The 21058-nt window shown below is 39.6% G+C and overlaps 1 protein-coding gene and 1 pseudogene across 1 annotated transcript; both read left to right on the top strand.

Moving 5' to 3' along the window:
* The first annotated feature begins 84 nt into the window (after positions 1-84).
* Positions 85-5529, top strand: LOC139019224 (small ribosomal subunit protein eS6-like; annotated as a pseudogene).
* Positions 5530-13451: 7922 nt separating this feature from the next.
* Positions 13452-20215, top strand: GKN2 (gastrokine 2). Its single transcript, XM_070429381.1, has 6 exons — positions 13452-13528; positions 15829-15882; positions 16320-16457; positions 18279-18389; positions 19034-19190; positions 19996-20215. The coding sequence occupies exons 1-6, from the start codon at positions 13517-13519 to the stop codon at positions 20076-20078; spliced, it is 555 nt and encodes a 184-aa protein (XP_070285482.1). The 5' UTR covers positions 13452-13516; the 3' UTR covers positions 20079-20215.
* The last annotated feature ends 843 nt before the right edge of the window (positions 20216-21058 follow it).

The raw sequence follows: 21058 nt of genomic DNA, 5'->3' as shown, positions 1-21058 counted from the left end.
TTAGTTACTCAACCTTGTCATTTCATCTTAGAAATGCCTTTTGCTCTTTTTCATGGCTCCTCCAAGGCAGACGGCTGCTTCAGGATGAAGCTGAACATTTCTTTCCCAGCCACTAGCTGCCAGAAACTCACTGATGTGCATGATGCATGCAAACTTCGTACCTTTTATGAGAAGCGGATGGACACAGAAGTTGCTGCTAATACACTGGATGGAAAATGGAAGGGTTATGTGGTTGGAATCAGTAGTGGGAATGACAAACAAGATTTCCCCTTGAAGCAGGTGTCTTGATCCATGGCCGTGTCCTCCTGCTGCTGAGTAAGGGGCATCTCTGTTATAGACCACGGAAGACTGGAGAGAGCATAAATCTCTCAGGGCTGCATTGTGAATGCCAGTCTCAGTGTTCTCAACTTGGTCATTGTAAAAAAAGGGGGAAAAAGATATTCCTGGTCTCACTGATACTACTGTGCTTTGTCTCCAGGGGCCCCAAAGAGCTAGCAGAATATGCAAACTTTTCAATCTCTCTAAAGAAGATGACATCCACCAATATGTTGTGAGAAATCCCCTAAACAAAGAGGGCAAGAAACCTAGACCTAAAGCACCCAAGCTTCAGTGTTTCGTTACTCCAAATGCTCTGCAACACAAATGTGAGTATATTGTTCTGGAGAAACAACATACTAAGAAAAATAAGGATGAGGCCATCGAGTATGCTAAACTTCTGCCAAGAGAATGAAGGAGACTGAAGAAAAATGCCAGGAACAGCCCTGGCCAGGTGGCTCATTGGTGGAGCATTGTCCTGTGCACCAAAAGGTTGTAGGTTCGATCCCTGGTCAGGACACTTACGAGAGGCAATCAATTGATGTTCACATCGATGTTCTCTCTCTCTCTCTCTTCCTCTCTCTCTCATTAATAAAAATATATTCAAGTGAAGATAAAAAAGAAAAAGAAGAAAGAAAAACACCAGGAACAGATTGCCCAGAAACTTAGGCTTTTACCTCTGAGTCCAGTTAAAAGTGAGTTTTTTTCTACGAGTAACAAGTAAGTAAGATCAAGCTTTAAAAAAGAAAGTAAGAAAGAAATGAAAGAAATGCCTCTCAACTCTGTCCTTGCCCATAGCTCCTCTCACCTAGACTCTTACAACAGTTATGTAATTGATCACTCTGTCGCCACCTTTTACATTTCAGTGCATGACTCTGCCATGCTTAGCATCTTTCACTGACAGCTTATGAGATAAACTTCAAACTCATTGGAATGACTTCCAGGGTCTTTTATAATAAGGTTCCCAAAGCCTTCCAAGCTGTATCTGTCAGTCTCCGCCATGTAATACATTCTAGCTACAGCAGAGTTCCCATCATTCTTGGAATACTCAGGATGTTCCATGCCATTCTCTCACCCTGGAGTACCAACCCCTTGCCTTTCTTTTTTTTAATTAAATTTATTGGGGTGACATTGGTCAACATGAACATATAGGTTTCAGGTATGGGTTTCTAGGTTACAAGATCTGTTCTTGCCTTTCTTGAATTGGTAAACTGCTTTTCATTTTTCAAGGCCCAGCTCAATACCACTGCTTCTCAATTTTCCTGGAGCTATAAAAGAAATTTCTGTCCCTTTATTGACTTATAGATAATTTATTTTACAAAAATTATGTTAAAATAATAAAAAATATGTTCATCAAAAACAAAGAGTAGAAACTGTCACTGACAAACAAGTAAATGCTCAGGAGGTGAATTTAAGTTGTATTTTTGTCCTATTCTTCCTACAAATTTAAGGTGGTAAATCAAATTGCTGAAGAGGAAAACTTTATTTCATTAATCATTGATCTATAAATTTCCGCTTTGGATACCTTCTTGAGCCCATGATTATCTTTCTATGTGTGCGCTAGAGGCCCGGTGCACAAAATTCATGCACGGGTAGGGAGCCTAGGCATGGCCAGCCATCAGGGCTGATCGGGGCCTTCCAGCTGCCGGCCAGGGTCTTCCTTTGTTCCACGCTGCCCCCTGGTGATCAGCGCACATCATAGCGAGCAATTGAACTCCTGGTCTCCCGGTCAAACTCCCAAGGGGACAATTTGCATATTAGGCTTTTATATAGAGAGATTGTAACCACAGCATGTGATTACATGGTTATAAAGCTCGATTTACTACCAATAGCTCTATCAAAATGTTGGCCTGGGTGGTAAGATTTTATTTATGTTTTAAATTTGTCCACAAACTTCTTTCAAATTCACTCTTTAGCTGCAAAAGATCAATTAGCCTGGGGTGGGAGGTAGACATGTGAAGAGGTATTCATCTGCTTTGGGAACTGTCACATGGCTGCAAAGTCAAAGAGTGTTTGGCATGGTGCCTTTCCACTCAGCCACGAGTAGTTGTTTTAGTACACGGGCACAGGACCTAGAGCACTTTGTGCATGTCATATCTTACCAAGGACTTGAGGTTGACATTTCTACAGTGGGCCTGTGAATGGTCCATGACAAATAGCGAGACAGAGTGCAGGATTGAATAATCCCTCTGTTAGAGATCGACAATGCATGTTCAGATATCAAATGTACTAAGAAATCTGTAGGGGAGAAATCTATGTCACACTGTTTCATCCAGATTCTCCTCAATTTAAGTTTCCATAGATCCCAGTTGCTTTTCCTTTCCCTTTTATTAATTTATTTTTTTCAACACACATTAACATCCCTGGGGGTCCATGTGCTACTTCTGAGGATGCACCCTGGATTTGAAAATCCATTTGGGGAACTACTGATTGGAACTAGAAGCCAGGAGACTTTGATTCTATTGTGCTTTCTTCATTCAGTAAGTCTTTTTTACCCTCTATGGGTCAAAGAGAAAAAAATTCCTTCTGTATACAATATTGTTACTTTAGTGGCTCCAAAAATCAGAAGACCCTCTTCCTCTGTTAATTTTTTAAAAAATATATTTTATTGATTTTTTTACAGAAAGGAAGGGAGAGGGAGAGAGAGTTAGAAACATCCATGAGAGAGAAACATCAATCAGCTGCCTCTTGCACACCCCCTACTGGGGATGTGCCCGCAACCAAGGTACATGCCCTTGACCGGAATCGAACCTGGGACTCTTCAGTCCGCAGGCCGACACTCTTTCCATTGAGCCAAACTGGTCAGGGCATCTTCCTCTGTTCTTTGTGTTGCACATGTATGATGTGTGTTTGTGAGTGTGTGAGGGTGAGTGGGGGTAAGGTGGATAGTCAGCTCTTACCTCCACCCTTGTCTCTCATCCAAGGCCAAAAGTATGAAGGAAGCATGAGCAAGTCCCTTGCTTGCTCTCACACTGAGAGTATATTTAATATGCTTCTTGTCCCATAGGAGAAAGACCGAATATATCCATGTTTGTTTTTATCACCTCCATAGAACTTAGAATATGCTGGCACATATATGATGCTCGATAGGCCCGGCTTTAAAAATTGTAATTGCAGCCCATCCGGGTGTGGCTCAGTGGTTGAGCCTTGACCCAGGAAGCAAGAGGTCACCAGTTCGATTCCTGGTCCCAATGGGAGTGTATGTAGAAGGCACCCGATCGATGGTTCTCTCTCATCATTGATTTTTTTTTTATCTCTCTTTCCCTTCCTTTCTGAAATCAATAAGAATATATTTAAAAAAATATAATTGCATAAAAGAGATGCTTACGCTAGACAATAAAAATGAACTATATTGCCGAAACCGGTTTGGCTCAGTGGATAGAGCGTCGGCCTGCGGACTGAAAGGTCCCAGGTTCGATTCCGGTCAAGGGCATGTACCTGGGTTGCGGGCACATCCCCAGTAGGAGATGTGCAGGAGGCAGCTGGTCGATGTTTCTCTCTCATCGATGTTTCTGACTCTCTATCTCTCTCCCTTCCTCCCTGCAAAAAAATCAATAAAATATATTTAAAAAAAAAAAAAAAAAAAAAAAAAAATGAACTATATTTATTTATGAGTTTTGGAGCCAGTGGGAGAGGTGCTGACCTATATTGGCTAGAATGATGCATTAAGGGAGTCCCAGGAGGTGGTGTGGCCCCAATGAGTCAATAGAGCCTGCCCTGCTCACAGAGCTTGATGTGGGGCCATGCCAAGAACCCTATGGTCATTTTATCTCCCAGCACACACACCCAAGGCCTCACTTTCCCCACACCCTGTCATGTCGAACTGGGTGGGAACTCCCTTAGTGTGGAACAAATGGAATACAGCCCACATATATTATGTTCATGCTGTAGATCTGGAAGGCCTTTAGCGCTTTCAGACTTTTCTCTAAATGGAAGGGAATATCTCTGTGCAGGGCACTTTATCATCATTAAATAACCTTATTCAATATCCCTCTCCTGTGTAGACATGGTAATGGGCTGGCTTTGCAGTCAGTTATGAGGCCCTTAGTAAATCTCGTCTTCCATTTCATTCTTTGCTGTTTCTGATATTCAGGACTCTAATTAATTTGCTTCAGTGTAGAAGCCCGTTCAGGCAGAGATTCTGAGTCAGTCTCTTTGCCTTTATTTTTGTTTTCCTGAGCATCCTCTGCATCAGTGTGAAGACCCTTTGGATGGTCTCAAGTCAGGTGGTTCATTGTGAAGTGTGAATACATTTTGCCATCTCAGGGGAAATTTTTGTCTCGGCCAGTCATCTTGGTTTATTAGCCTGTAGTTAAGACTCCAATTACAGTTACATCCTATGGCTACAGCTCCCAGAGGTTATGGCAGTGATGTACTTGTATCAATGATGTCCAAAAGAATAGCAATAGGAACATGTATATGAACATTTTAATAACTATTGCTAGAAAGCTTCTAATTCCAGAAAACCCATGCCTAGTACATTATTGTTTTTGTATGGGAGAGAAATGATCAAATATCAGCCAAGTGGAACAAGCTCTTTCCTGTGCATTGCAGAGCCCTCTCCTTTCTCTAGTTCCTCCGGGACCACTGTCATCCAAAATATAGACAATGCTGCCTTTCTGTTGCTGCTTGTCTATCTGCCCAATTGCATTTGCCAAACTTTTTGGATCCTCCCCCATCCCAAGGCAACCAAACTGGAAAAGTCTTGCTAAAAGAAGGTCTCCTGAGTGATGACTTCACTTATATAAAATATATGAAAGTAGAGATAAACAGAATGTTAAACAATCAAGCCTGACTGAGTACGTCCATTCTGAAAAGGAGGTGGAGAAAATATGAGAAACAATAATCACAAAGCAATAGCAATATGTTGCTTTATAATGTTCTCACAGCTCATTCAGAAACAAGAGCACTTATTCCTTGTTTAGTGTTCATTGCGAAGCAGGTTAGAGAAGATGGTGCAAAAGCACTCATGATTAAGGTGTATTTCTTCAACAATGGCAGCCACTCCTGGAAAGGGCAAAATACTGCGATAAGGATATTGGATTCTCAGAGGGGCCTCAGGGAATTTTGAGCTTCCAGGTTAATTTTTTAATTAGCAGCAAGCCACCAGGCTCCAGCAAATGCGATGCCCCAGTTAAGCACAAGTGCTACAGAAGAGTCAAAGATGTAAAACAGCCAGTACTCATACTCCAGAGTCCTGAAATCTACATCTGAAACAGGCTAGCTTCATGATCACATGGCCAGTGTCTTCACAGGGCTTGTGCTTAGAAGAGAGACTCATGCTTGAATTCAGTGCTTTGCTGGTGCCATCTTGAAATTCTTAATAATTTTATTTTTGAATTTGTGTTTTGTAAGTCAAGTCTGATGAGACAATATCGCATACACTGGGACTTGGGAGCTGTGGCTCATGAGTGATCCCACCTTCTGCCTCTCCCCATCTCCCTGCATAGACCCTCTACCTCCACTGATGGGGCCTGGGTGCAGATGCAGAAAGTGTCAAGGTTTAACACATACACCTGCATGATGAGTCACAGGGTGAGGCCAGGTGGTGTGAACTTGGGGTTCAGTGGCTGTGAGGAGACCAGCTTATAACATTCTTAACTCTCTCAGATTCACCTTTATGGTTCTGAAATATCTCAGTTAATTACAATTAGATAGAGACAAATTGAGTCAGAATTATTTCACTTATCAAGAAACTACAACTTGCTACACACTGAGCTTGAGATAGTATATGGATTTAATTCTCACCAATAACCACTTGAAACTTCCCTTTCTCCCTGGCCTTTGTGCTTAGGTGTATCCCTGCGTGTCTGAGAACCTTTTCTCTTTCTCAAAGCTGTGTGGTGTGTACAACACCCTTGAGCTCCTCCCAGTAAATTAATATTTTAGTTGTTGTCCATGGGTGTTCCTCTAGAAAAGCAATCACTTGATTTCTTTTTGGTAATTGACACACCTTTAAAATTGATTTGGTCTCTTCATAAAGGAATATAAGGCATGCACAAAAGGAGATACCTAAACACATATGTATATTTAAGAAATGTAGACACCATTTATTGTTTAAAATTTTATGATTCACCTTAAAATAGGTTGAAGGTATATACAGATGATGTGTGATGGACATCTTATACATCTATTATGCTATAAGTCTTCTGTGACAGAACTCATATTCCTTGTGTCTAACATAGTTACTGTCACATGATTAGGGCTCAATCAAGGATGAGCTCAACTGAAATACAGGTACAAAATAGATTCTACTAATTTTGGCCATTTTCCCCAAATCTAGAAGAGGTTATACAATTTCCACTCTATTATTGAATAGGATGTGAAAAAGAAAAGAATTTAAACTAAAAAATATCCTCCTTGCACCTGCAATAGTATCAGCTTTTCTTGTCTGTAGTGATGTTCTCCCCTCTTCCTTTTAGCCACTGTTCAAAATGTTTGCCATTCTATCCAAGTCCTTTATGTCAGCTGATCAGGAAAGCAGCTCATAGAAATTTATAAAAAGCTTGAAAAATTGTCAAGAAAAAATGATAGCTGGGTGGCTCAGTTGGTTGGAGTGTTGTCCCATACACCAAAAGTTTTTGGGTTCCATCCTAGTCAGGGTAGATACAGGAGGTAATCAATTGATGTTTCTCTCTCTCATTGATCTCTCTCTCTCTCTCTCTCTCTCTCTCTCTCAAACTAATAAATATCATCAGATGAGGATAAAAAAAAGAAAAAAAATGAGTGACACATTATTTTACTATGCAAAAATAATCACTGTTAACAACTTTTTAGTATATTTCCTTTTCATTTCTTTTGAGACTTCTTTGATCCACATATTATGCAGAAGTGTATTATTTTGTCTCCTAATATTTTGGGATTTTCCAGTTATTTTTCTGTTATTGATATATAATTTAATTCAATTGTGGGCTGAGAACATACCTGGATTTCTATTATATTTCTATTATTTTAAGTTGTTAAGATATGTTTTATGGCCTAGGATGTGGTCTAGCTTGGTGAATGTTCCACATGAGCTTGTTCCATGTTCTGTTGTTGCTGAATGAAGTATTCTACGTCAGTTAGATCCAATTGATTGATGGTATTCTTTAGTTCAACTATATTCATATTGATTTTATGGCTTTTTGATCTACCAATTACTGGACAGGAATAGTGAAGTATCCAGCCAGAATAGTAGGTCTCTATTTCTAATTGCAGTTCTGTTAGTTTTGCCTCATGTTTTTATGATACTCTGTTGTTAGGTGCGTGTATATTAAGGATTATTATATCTCCTGGAGAATTGACCCCTTTATCATGATGTAATGCCTCTCTATCCAATTTCATTGATTTCTGCTCTTTATCATTGCTTTGTGCTTGCTTTGGGTTTAATTTGATATTTGTTTTAGGGTTTCTTTTTTTTTCTTCTTCTCTAATTCTCACATGAGTATATGTTTTCATTGATTTTTAGAGAGAGAGGAAGGGGGAGAGAGAGAAAAGCAAACAAACACATCAGTGTGAGAGAAACATCAACTGATTGCCTCCTGAACTCAACCCAGCCAGGGATTAAACAAGCATCCTAGGCAAGTGCCCTGACCAGGAGTCAAACCCACAACCTTTTGGTGTAAGGGACGATGCTCCAACCAAATGAGCCACCCAACAGGGTTAGAAGTGGTTTTAAAAAAATGTCCAAATAATTAGGGAATTTCCAGATATCTTAGTTTCATTTAAATTTAATTTAATAATGTTTTTTTGAATTTGCAATTCTCTAATAACTTATGAGGTTCAAATGTTTTACCTATAATAACATGATAATAATATTAGATAAACTTTATTGGGAGCTTACTCTGTGGTAGTTCTAGGTATTTTATGTATGTGAGCCATCAGTGTTCATGAGGATGCTTTGAGAGGGCACTTTGCAATGCTTCCTTCCACAAGAGAAATTAGAGAAGTTGGAATTCAAGTCCAGGTAGGATGTTTCTGGAACTTCAACTCTTCACCATTTCTTGTTAGTGCTTTCTCTTCCTCTAATCATGTTCTGTGCCCTTTAAAAAATTATATTTGCTCATTAGCTTCCTGTGGATTTGTAAAAACTTTTTGTAAATTGAAAATATGTGAATTTAGGGTCACTAAAGAAAAGAAGTGATTATTTATATAATGTAGAAAACGATGAAGAATATAAATGTTTTTGTTTGTCATCAATAGATGTGGCTAATATGTGTACTTTGGATTATCATAACATTCAACTTGTGCCTCTCCTCTGATACTTAACAGTTACTATATTTTGATAGCTTAACAGTTATTTGTATTTTATGATAGCAAACCCTCTGAGAGCAGTTTCATTTGGTCTAGTTCATCCTTCTGTCTCTTTCAGAATATTCTTTTTAAAATATATTTTTATTAATTTCAGAGAGGAAGGGAGAGGGAGAGAGAGATAGAAATATCAATGATTAGAGATAATTATTGATTGGCTGCCTCTTGCACACCCCCTACTGAGGTTTGAGCCCACAACTTGGGCATATGCCTGACCTGGAATCAAACCGTGACCTCCTGGCTCATAGGTTGACGTTCAACCACTGAGCAACACCAGACAGGCTTTCAGAATATTCTTCCCATGATTTTCATAAGGTAGGAAGCCACGAAGAATAGAAGGAAGAAGGGAAATGAAAGTAAGAAGGAGAGGAGGAAGAAAGACAAAATGGATAAAGGTAGCGTGAAAGGAAAATAACATGATAAAAAGTGGGGAGTTTAGGATATGGAGGGAAAGGACAGAAAAAGTATAGTCAAATAATTTGAGTGTCTTTTTATGGCAATTGAGCACATGAACCTTTTTCTACCTCTATGTTCACATCTTCTTTCCTTTATTTAGAATATTTCCTCACTCATATCAGTTGGGGAGATTAGTTTGGAAGACGACTATAGAGTGAGTTAAAAGCCAAGCTAAGAGTCAACCACTGTGTCCTAGAGTTGATGGAGAATTTTAAAAAGTTTTGAGCACAAGAGCAATGTAGGCAAAGTGGTGCTTTTGAACCATGAATTAATAGTGATGTTGAGGATGAAACAATGGACAGCCTGGAAGCAGGAAGTACAATTTTGGTCTTTTGGCACAGACAGGCTTTGTCTTCTTGGCATAGAGCTAAGCTTTATTCCCCTCACATCTAGATATGGCGATGTGACCGTCTTTATCAACGGATGATGAACAGATGTGGTCATTTTCAGTCTGAAGAAGTTAAAAGCAGATGTGTCTTCTCACACTGTTTATCTAAACTCCCATCTGCCAGTTTCATGATGTCAGGATACCATGAAGCTACAGATTCAAGATGGGGAAGCTGCCTAAGGAAGAAGGTGGAATCCATAAGTCATCACTTGGAAGAGAGCCACCCACCATGAAGTCATCTGTCTTAGACTTTATGTGAGTGAGAAATAAAAGTTTATTTAGTCAAATGGCTGAGATGTAAGTGTTGTTTGTTACGACAGCTAGTGTCAATTATTCTAATTAAAATCATCGTGACAGGGACAGAATGTGGTGGTGATGACAAGGAATGGAGTATGGGCTGATGTATTGGAGAGAAAGACCCAAATTATAGAGTCATTACAGAGGAAAAATGGCAGAAGAATCAAGGATAACTTCAAAATGAGCCTGGAGACCCAGAGAAATTATCAACAGAAATAACAGTGTCCAAAAAAAGATCAGCTTTGGGGAAAAGAATGCACTATTCTTTACTTTAGACATGTTGAGTCTGATATATTATGGCATATGATGTAATGTAAATCCCTGCAAAAAAAAAAAAAGAGTTGCAGAAGTAAATTGTGAGATAGAAAGAAAGGAAACGGGAGAGAATAGGGATGGAGAAAGCGAGCAAGAGAGAGATTGCGAAAGTAGAGGATTTAGGTCTTATAATAGAAAAGGTAACTGATATATGTATATATTGGAGAGAAAGACACACATTGGCTTAAACTTATGTATAGAAAGGCAACAACCCAAGGAATTTTCTATTTTTTGAACAATAGAATAGCAAGAAAAAGTCTTATTTTTGCCACTAACTATGCATGGACCTTGGCTATGTTTTTTTTTTTTAACCTTTTGTTTGTTTGCTTTTTTCTTTAAAATTTTATGTCCTTTTTTTTTTATTGACCCCCTCCACCCCACACCTACCCCCATTTTTTAACCTGTTTGAGTCTTATTTTCCTCACAAGAGGTTTGAACAGGATTTGAAACAGCTCTTTCAATCAGAACAACATGGAGCTTTAAAAGTCCACAGGCCTGTGCCCCTTCTCAGAACTGCTACGTCAGAGTATCCAAGGTGTGGGTATAGCATGAGGCCCTTCCATGTCAGCAATTGCATCCCCTCAGTGGGGAGTGAGCAGCTTAGCCATGAATTTCACTTATAACAACTCTTACAAACACAGTGTCTCATTCCCCCTATTTAAAAATTTTCACTGTTGCCCAGCTGGCATGGCTCAGTGGTTGAGCATCGACCTATGAAACAGTTCAATTTTTGATCAGGGCACATGCCCAAGTTGTGGGCTCGATCCCATGCAGCAGGAAGCTGATCAATGCTTCTCTCTTATCATTGATGTTTTTATCTTTTTCTCCCTCTCCCTTCCTCTCTGAAATTAATAAAAAAAATTTTTTTTTTAAGTTTTCACCATCAAGTTGTGGGTAGGCCTGATTTTTCGAAACCAATCTTGTGGCCAAAAAACATTCTTTTCTGGGAGGGGGGTGGAAGGGATGGGTGAAAAATGTGAAGGGATTAACAAGTACAACTCGGTAGTTACAGAATAGTCATGGGAATGTAAAGTGCAGCATAGGAAATATAGTCAATAGTATTCTAATAACTATCTATGGTGCCAGATGGATCCAAGATTTAACTGGATGATCACTTAGTAAGTTATTAAATGTCGAGGTGTATACCTGAAACTAATATAATATTGTATGTCAACTATAATTGAAAAATGAAAAATGACGAAATTTTTTTTTTTTTTATAAAAAGGAAACATATGGAGGCAGAAGCCTCCATCCTAATGCCTCCATCTCAGTAAGGCAAGAAGTTACACTCACCCAGCAACTAACAGGCGTGTAGTACTGGTAGTTACAAGTGTGGACTGTGAAGTCAGATTGGGCTCAGATTCCCTCCTGCCCCTGGAAGCATAATGCTGAGGAGTTACTTCCCTGCTCCTTAGTTTTCCTGTATGTAAAATGGAACATGGACAGAAGGTAGCTTAGTGGGTTGTTATGAGATCAAATGAAGCAAAGTGCTTGGAAAGTGCTAGAACATGTCAAGTGCTTCATAAATGCTAACTATATCATTATCAAGCCTATAGACTCAGAACTCCTGGGGATAGGACAAAGTAAAGGGTAGAGCAGTGATGGTGAACCTATGACACGTGTGTCAGAGGTGACACGCGAACTCATTTTTTTGGTTGATTTTTCTTTGTTAAATGGCATTTAAATATATAAAATAAATATCAAAAATATGTCTTTGTTTTACTATGGTTGCAAATATCAAAACATTTCTATATGTGACACAGCACCAGAGTTAAGTTAGGGTTTTTCAAAATGCTGACACGCCGAGCTCAAAAGGTTCGCCATCACTGGGGTAGACCGTAATACCTCTATCTGCTCTCATGTCTACTAGTATGGTTGTGGCTTGCTTTGGGGAGCTTTGGGAGCCAGACCTGGGAGAAAAGTGGCAGATATACTACAAAATTGTTATCCTTCTTGCTACTGCTATCTCAGAAAGCTAAAAAAAAATAAAAGCAGCACACAGGTCAGTAGCACAATTGTTTAGAGCAGCGGTTCTCAACCTGTGGGTCGTGACCCCTTTGGGGGTCAAATGACCCTTTCACAGGGGTTGCCTAAGACCATCAGAAAGCACATATATAATTACATATTATTTTGTGATTAATCACTATGCTTTAATTATGTTCAATTTGTAACAATGAAATTGGGGGTCACCACAACATGAGGAACTGTATTAAAGGGTCACAACATTAGGAAGATTGAGAACTACTGGTTTAGAGCATTTTCCCATCAGGTTACATACAAGAATCAACCAATGAACGCATAAATAAGTGTAACAACAAATCCATGTTTCTCTCTCTCTCTTCCTCTCTATCTCTAAAATAAAATAAAATGAATTTTTTAAGCAGCACATTTTACATCCACCACAGCTGAACAGACCAGTATAGCAGGATTCCAGTGAACTAGGTCAGCCCCAAATTGCCCAAATATCTGTTTTTTAAAAGCCCTATTAAAAAATCCTGCTAATTAGGAAGTCACTGTAGCTGTAGATCAAGGACATCATTTATGCTTACTATGTTATTCTTTGCTTACTGTAGTGATTTTCAATATTTAACAAATTTTCAATTTTTTGTTTGTTTTTGTATTCCCCCACCTTCTGAGTTCATGATCCCACCCTAACACTAGATAGCCTTTTCTGATTGTGGCATTATAAAAGTTATACAAATTAAACTTTATTTTCTCTTTTTCTTTCAATTTTAGAATTTCTCAATGCTCCTCAAGACAACTAGAGATATATAAATCACAGTTTCACAGTGTCTTGGCCAAAGCTTAATGTAAAAATTTGGTTAACCCTAGTAATTGGGCAGAGACATCTCTGAGCCCTGTTCTTCATGAGTCTCTGAAAATTGATACCAACTCTAAAGGGGAAGAGAAAGAAAGTCATAAGTTTGTTTGTTCTCAAAAGAGGCCCCCAGCCACTGTTCTTGCCTCTAGTCTCATGTCCACTCCTTGGGTGGAGGAATTCAAGAAGCAGGGTAGGGACGAATAATCACTGAGTGGGAACCCCAACTCAGATCTTAAGGGAGGACTTTACTTCAAGGTGGGGCGGGGGGGGGGGGGACAATATTAAGAATATGCCCTTCTATGTTAAGATGTCTGTGTAAAACAAGCATCTCGCAATGTTTTTAAAGGGTGGAAATTGAACTCTCATGTGCAACGTAGAGCAGATAAGCTGGGAATATTTACAGAGTGACCAAGTGGTGAATTTTCACTACTGACTAATGAACTTCACTGATATCAGGTTATGTGGTTGGGTCTCAATCTCGATAAAGGAGTTTGCTGGGGTGTGTCAGATATGACACAGCTTTTTCCACAGTGATCGATCTGGAAAGAGATTTCCACACCTTGAAACCAATATAAAGGGTAGGAGCTGCTCCAGGCAGACTCACTTGTTCCAGCACCTTCTTCCCTTCCGACAAAATGAAAACCCTTGTAAGTATTTGTTTATGCTTCTTTATACTTGTGTGGTGGCTGCCTGCAAAGAATGTTTGTATCCAATATGCCTTAGATTTCAGGGTTCTTAGATAAGCTTCTGGGATTGAATTAATGATGTCTTTTTTAGGAATAGTGTTGAATATTAAGTCAAATATTTATTTGTTTATTGTCTTTATTTTGAAATGTTTACTGAAAATACAAAGAAAAAGTTTTGGAAATACCTAGAGAATTTTAATGTGGAAGATTTTTGATAATAATTCTTATTATGAGCTTTGGAGGGAATAGAAGCATTTCAGGATAACTTCATTTACTATCTAAAAGAGAAGTGGTGATTTAAAATAATAACATTAAAAATATTAACAACAATAATAATAGCAGAAGTTATTTCCAAGTATATACTAGGCCCTATGCTAAACATATCACATGAATAATTTAATCTAGTTACTTCAACAACTCTGAGTTGAGTATTACCCCATTCTACAGATGAGAAGACTGAGACATGGAGAAATGTGATTTTCCCAAACCATTGAACTTGGGATTTAGGCTAGAAATGTACCCATCTTAGGCCCCACTTACAAGAGAATCCTGGCAAAGCATCCCTGTCATGACCCCCTCTACCCCTCCAACTGATCTCAGTCCAGCCCCAATCTCCCATAGTTCCTCACTACAGTGCTCCATGGCCAGTGGACTATGTTCTGTTCTATATCAGAATTCCTTGCTCCCGTCTCTATCCTTTATTCTCATTTAGAAGCCACGGGAGAAAGCAAAATGATAAGTACCTCCCCACAAGGTGTTAAAGACTGTCAACTTAAAGAGTTTCCTCTCCCAGGAGCCTCTTGATTTTCCAAGAGGAGACCTAACGGGAAGCACAGACCTATCGCTGTGGTATACTAATCACAGTGTTGAGTGGGTGGTTATTTGGAGGCAGGGGGCACTTCCTGAGCCCTCTCTAATCATACCACTAAGGTGGTCAGTCCTCCACCCACCTGTTCACGCCTCATTAATAGAATACATAGGAGTGTCAGAGGTTACTAGAACCAGCCTGGAGTCAGAGAAGATGTGTCCCTATGCAGATCAGTGGGTGGGATATCTGCATACAGGTCTTTGTCAGACACTCCACCCCCAGCCATCAGGAGAGAAATGTTATTGGCAATATAGAAGGGGCAGTAGAAAAGTCCCACTGACAGTTCTTAAAAATACCAGCCTTCTAGCAGATGCCCTCCAGCAGCAGTTTTCAATGATAGTGCGGTGCACTGTGAAGTCAGAAGAGACAGCACAAAACCAGGATCAGAGAATTGGATTAGACTTTTACACAACTACAGCTAAGTGTCGGAACTGCCTCAGTGTCAGTTACATAGCCTGTAGCCTAACCTTTCTCTGATAGTAACACTAAGGCATAGGTTGTGGGAGAATAAGAGGGTTTTCCTTGATGTCAGCCTGAAAAGTTAGCCATGCCCCCAAGCATCTTATTTTCATATTTTCCTTTAAAAACCCATTGTGTCTATTGCCCATGAATCCATGTTTAACGTGTTTTACTCTCTCATTTCCTTTTTTTTTTTTTTTTTGGTTAATTCTCACCCGAGGATATTTTTCCATAGATTTTCAGAGAGATTGGAAGGGAAGGGGAGAGACAGAGAGAGTGAAATATCCATGTGAGAGAGACACATTGATTGGTTGCCTCCCACATGCACCCCAACCTGAGCTGGGGTCTGAGCCTGCAACCGAGATACATGCCTTTGACCAGAAACAAACCCGGGACCCTTCAGTCCAGGAACTATCCGCTGAGCCAAATGGGCTAGGTCCGTTTTCCTTCCCTTTCTTTCTTTCTTTCTTTCTTTCTTTCTTTCTTTCTTTCTTTCTTTCTTTCTTTCTTTCTTTCTCTCTCTCTCTCTCTCTCTCTCTCTCTCTCTCTCTCTCTCTCTCCAGAGGACACAAATTGACCTCTTGCAATCCAAAGCCAGAATGAACCACACCAGGGCATTCCCATAGTAAAATCAGTCATTTCTCACTGCTCCTCTGCCCTAAGTTCTTCCTGGCATAAGAACACATGCTTTGTATCAGGTTTTGATGTTAGAAAGGGCTGGGAACTGGGTGACAAAAAATTCAATAAATACCTGTCAACCAAGTGAATGTGTGTGTGTTTTATACTTTGGACTATTGACCATCCATGACCACACACCAGTGTCTCTAGGTTATATTTTCTGAGATATTTATGCTTGTCCTGTCCAGTGTCCTCTCATGTCTCGATCTTCAATGATTACCTTATTGGGAATGAAAGTGACTGGTCTGTTTTTCAGGTGTTATTTCTGGTGGTGCTGGCCATCTTTGGAACACAGTCTCATGGGTTCGAGGTGAGTTGATTCATGACGAACTTTCTAGTTTGGAGATGTTGGGAGAGGAAAAGGAAGATACAAGATAATCTGAAGGACAGTAGAGAGTCCATATGACCTATCTGGGATAGAATCCCAGAAATAACCAGTAATGGAAACAATGAGATTGAATATTTCTTTCCAATGGCAATAGCTTAAAAAATGTAAACCATTGCTTTAAAATGTGGTCAATCTCAACTCTCTTGTGATATCATTGTTTCTTCCTTACAATTGTCCACTATGAGAAAGAGTTTTACATTCTTATTTTAACATGTGCTTTTGGTCTGGGTTCCCAGTGGAGAGGTTTTAGGCTTCAACTGCTTGTTCATAGCAGATATAAGGCTCTATTTTGCTGGGAGGGATTCTTTCAAATGCATGTGATTTATAGAAAACCCATTTTGTCTTTGTGACCAATCTAGGTTTTTAACATCATCAGCCCAAACAACAATGGTGGCAATATTCAGGAGACAATGACAATTGACAATGAAAAAAACACTGCCATCGTTAACATCCATGCCGGGTCGTGCTCCTCTACCACCGTTTTTGACTATAAACATGTAAGCTGCAAGGGAATGTTTATATTATTTGAATCCTATAATCTATCCTGCGAGTCCATCAGCATGTCCTTACTTCTGCTTTTCCTTTTAAATAATCAAGCTATTGATGAACAAACAGATAAAATCATTTCTGAGACAAAAAAATGACAGAGGAAACATACACCTTTACTTGACCTTTTCAGGTGGAAATTGAAAGCATGATGATACTGTCTCGCTACAGGCTCAGAAAGAATGGACAAAGCCCAAAGCAACGCATAGCACTCAGACTCTAAAAACATATTTATCGAATAAATAAATGAATGAATTGGGGTTTCTCATACAAAAAATTGTTCAGAAAAAGAGTGATCATGAAACAGTCACAAATGACCAGAAATCCAGAACAACTATACACGTTTAACTCTGCATGTAGGCTACACAATAAATCATGCTTCTTCTGTAAGCATGCTTCTTCTGTATGCTAATTAAAACACCGAACTATTTCCAAGTTTTAGTTACTCTCATTAACAAAAAATCTCAGAAATCTGCTCAGAAAACATATTCTGTCCTTTTTCCGTGTATTATTTGCTTATTTCCTGGTTGTTCACTGTAACTACGAGTTTGCTTTTACTCAGGCACAATGCTATGCACTGTGGATATGGGCAGGTTGTCGTCCATCTCACTGGATGTCTGGATACATTTTTCTTCTTGTCTTGTACAAGCATCCTCACATGTTTTCTCCCCATTGGTATTGGGAGTTCCAGGACACATTTGAAAGTATAGAGTCTTTGAAAAACATGAGCTAAAAGGAAGTTCTACTGAAATTGTTTTCAAGCAGATGTCAAGAAAATCCCAAAAGTGTCTTTAAAAAATGAAGTGGTGAGGATGTAAGCCTCTTCCATGATCATCACCATTGGTCTCAGTCTATTTTTGAATTTTAGGAACTGAAAATGTGTGAGAATTGAAAAATAGGAAGCAGAAGGGTTGATGTTACATACAGTCTTCTGGGCTGTATAACTATTTGGAACTCTGAAGCGTACCACTCTAGATGAAGATTGGATGCCCTTAGGTTCCTTCTGGCTCCAAGGTCCTTGCCCTCCATTGCTCTTCCAATTCCAACTTCTTCCAACCCATCCTTACCCAGCTAGCTTGGGTTAGAGGTGGAGAAAAGATGGAGAGAAGGTGGTGGAGAAGGGAAGAATAGATGAATCAAGTGTGTATGGGGGAATGAGGGTGGGTATGGGCATGTTAAGGAGAGTTTCTAGACCAGTTTCTGTCCAATGGAACTTTCTGCAATGGTGGAAATGTTCTACATCCGCATTTCCCAAAAGGGAAGCAGCTGGCCCTTGTGGCTATGGAGCCCTTGAAGACAACAATCTACCTATATCCACAGTGTACAGCTCTGTGCCTGGGTAAAAGTGTGACAGAGGACGTACATTTTCAATTTTATTGAATTTAAATTTAAAGAGCTACATGTGCCTAATAACTAACATATTGGAAAGCTCAGTTCTAAAGAATATTGTATGTACTCCAAATCAAGGGGAGGCTGCCCAAAATCAGTAGAGACAGAGAGCTGCTGCTTCTCAATCTTTCAAATTGCAAACTGTAGACCCTCATTCCATAACAAATCATGTGACCCACTTTTCAGAGGTAGAGATGACAAGTGAAGAAATAAAAATACTATGTCAAAGAAGTTGAATGGATAGGATTTATTGCAGATTAAAAAATCAGTCATGTGCACTCACTGTGCATGTTCAAGGTTTTCTCAAGGTCCACACATCGTTCTCACCAAGTTCAGAATCCAGGGAATTGGGAGGGGCAGTAACTGTGCTCTTGCTGCCTCAGGGTTACATCGCATCCAGGATTCTCTCCCGAAGAGCCTGCTACGTCATGAAGATGAACCATGACGCCATCCCTGCTCTGGACCAACTCAAACGGTTCATCTATGAGAGGAAGGTAATTCTGGAGTGGCCTTAAATATTCCATGTTCTTGAGCCAGGAAAACTGGTGACTATGGAGAAATGAAGAGGGTAAGGGATCATAATTTTATATCTTATTACTATGCACTTATTTGAGTATTTTCACATTTATTGTTTTTGATGCAGGAGTACATCTCTTAGCTTGATTTCTACCATAGAGTCCCCAATACAAGAACTTATAGTAAATCCCATTGTTTCTGTAGAAAGGACTGCACAGCTTCTCTTTTCAGAGCAGGGATCTAAGAAAGAGTGAAGGGCAAAGAAAAGGAGTGAAGTTATAATATTCAATGACACAACATGCAAAGAAACAATATAGTATAGTGAGAATTATAAAAAACATTATGAAGCTGGACATCTGGGGTTTAATTCTCCCTCCCATTTGTGCCACCTTGGGCATAGGCATCACCCTCTCTGGGTTTCATTGTCATCACCAGCAAAATAATATTGGTAATAATGAGGATTCTCTGAAGACCAAGTGGTCAGGAAGAGAAGATGTCTTGAGATTCCTGACCACCTTCTACTTAATAACCTGAAAGAAAAAAAAAGTCACAATTGAGAATGAGGTACACCTGATTATGTCGATGTATTTTTATCCAGTCCCAATTTATTATACTGATCTAGGCTCTGAAGACCATGTCCTCCACCGAATACACCTGGGTCAAGTACAACCCGCTGCAGTCTTGGTTCACAGACATGAAATGGTACTTTTTCGGGTCACCCATCGAGCAGCTCTGCAAACACCTCCCCTTGTACAAGGCAGAAGTGGTTGAAAAGCCACGTGAGTACAAATAAATTATTCCTTCACCCAATATTTTCTGAAACCTCTAATGTGCCAACACTTTGCTAGGTGTTGTGTGAAATACAAATATAAAACATGATTCAATCTGGTTTGCTTTGGGAATTAAATACTGACCACATGTGGACATTGTGCTAAATGTTAGGAGAGATACAGAAATGGATAAAACTCCGCCCCCAAGAAACATATAATCTGGTGGAGAAGTTGACCAGTTAACACAGAGAATGGAATAAAAAAAAGATTCCTGGTGTCAAGGAAAACCTGAGGCATGTGCCCTGACCAGGAATTGAACTGGTGATCTCTTAGTTCATGGGTCGCTGGGCTTTACTGGTATTTTTATACATAGTTTCTAAATACGGAAGAGAGGCCAGAGCCAAAGAGGCTGGGCCACAGATGTTGCACACAACAACACAAATTCCCCAGAGTTGTGGGAGGTAGATAAAGATGAAAAGAATTAGCATTCAATACATTTCTACTGCCCAGAAAAAAAAATTAGTTAAGACATTTTTCTTTTAGTAAGGTCATTAGCTTTTGTAAGTAAAGACACATAGAATGGCATTAATGCAGAGCTTCAATTGAATGGAGCCAGACATCTCTTCCAGGAATTGTCCGTCTATTTAAGCTAGGATATTATTATCCTTTGCAGTACGTGTATAGCTAAAATCTTGGGTAACATGAAATTACGTGTACAACCCCCTGTCAAGACATTTACAAAAGGCTCTGATTTGCTGTATTCCAATAATGTATTTCTTAATCCTCTTTCTTCAAAAATGTTCCCCCTTTTCAGATGATGCCGGTGCTCATGGCTGCGTAAAGGCTGGCCTCCTGGGCATCCTTGGGATTTCCATCTGTGGAGGCATCGATGTTTAAGCATCAGCCCACTGGTTGCATCTTTTCAAAGAAATACGGCCTCTGGTTTCACCTCAGAAGACAAATTAAATTCTTTCCAAAAACCCCAACTAATTTTGAGATTCAGTAGTAAAACATAAATACAACATTTACAGCTATCTGAGTGTTTGCTTTTTTTTGTAAATAGCAAAGGGGTGCCAACTGATGTTTATGTCAATATATAGAAGGAGAGAAATTGCCAGGATTTCAAGTCAAGTACACAAAGTGTGAAAAATTCCAAATAATATGGCTGGGTCACATACAGGCTCGTTGTGGGTGCAAATCTCCATCTTTGCATCTGTTCACTGACCAGCTGCCCCTTTGTCTGTCCAACACCCTAGGGCAGCCCGGGGGGGAAGCAGGGGCTCAGGTGGCACTAACCTCCACCTAGTGAAGGGGCATGGATTTGGAGTACCCTTAGCAAAGACTTGACTACTCAGATGAAGGAAACTATCCCCTCTGACAAAGCACTAAGCTTTGAGGGCCATTCACATGCCTTTTAGCTCATCAACACAGTAGACTCACCCTTAATAAACACTATCATGATGTATTTTGTCCCAGGAGAGAAGGAGGTTGGAACACCCTTCACCCAGGGAACTTTTGCTGAAAATCTCAGCAGAAGTAAGAACCCTATATAGAAGGGAAGCAATTTCCGATATGACAAAGAAATTGCATAATGTGGGCAAATTTCCAGATCATGTAGCTCAGTGGTTCTCAACCTTCTGGCCCTTTAAATACAGTTCCTCATGTTGTGACCCAACCATAAAATTATTTTCGTTGCTACTTCATAACTGTAATGTTGCTACTGTTATGAATTGTAATGTAAATATCTGATATGCAGGATGTCTTAGGCGACCTCTGTGAAAGGGTCGTTCGACCGCCAAAGGGGTCGCGACCCACATTGTAGCTGGTTCTCATGTTGACTGATCATCAAATGCTCCTATTCCAAACACTGTACTTCT

The sequence above is a fragment of the Myotis yumanensis genome, unplaced genomic scaffold, assembly GCF_028538775.1.
Source record: "Myotis yumanensis isolate MYYU_CA2020_CCGP unplaced genomic scaffold, mMyoYum1.0.hap1 SCAF_11, whole genome shotgun sequence".
NCBI lineage: Eukaryota > Metazoa > Chordata > Mammalia > Chiroptera > Vespertilionidae > Myotis > Myotis yumanensis.
The sequence above is the reverse complement of the archived record's forward strand: the minus strand, read 5'-3'. Positions and strand labels throughout refer to the sequence as shown.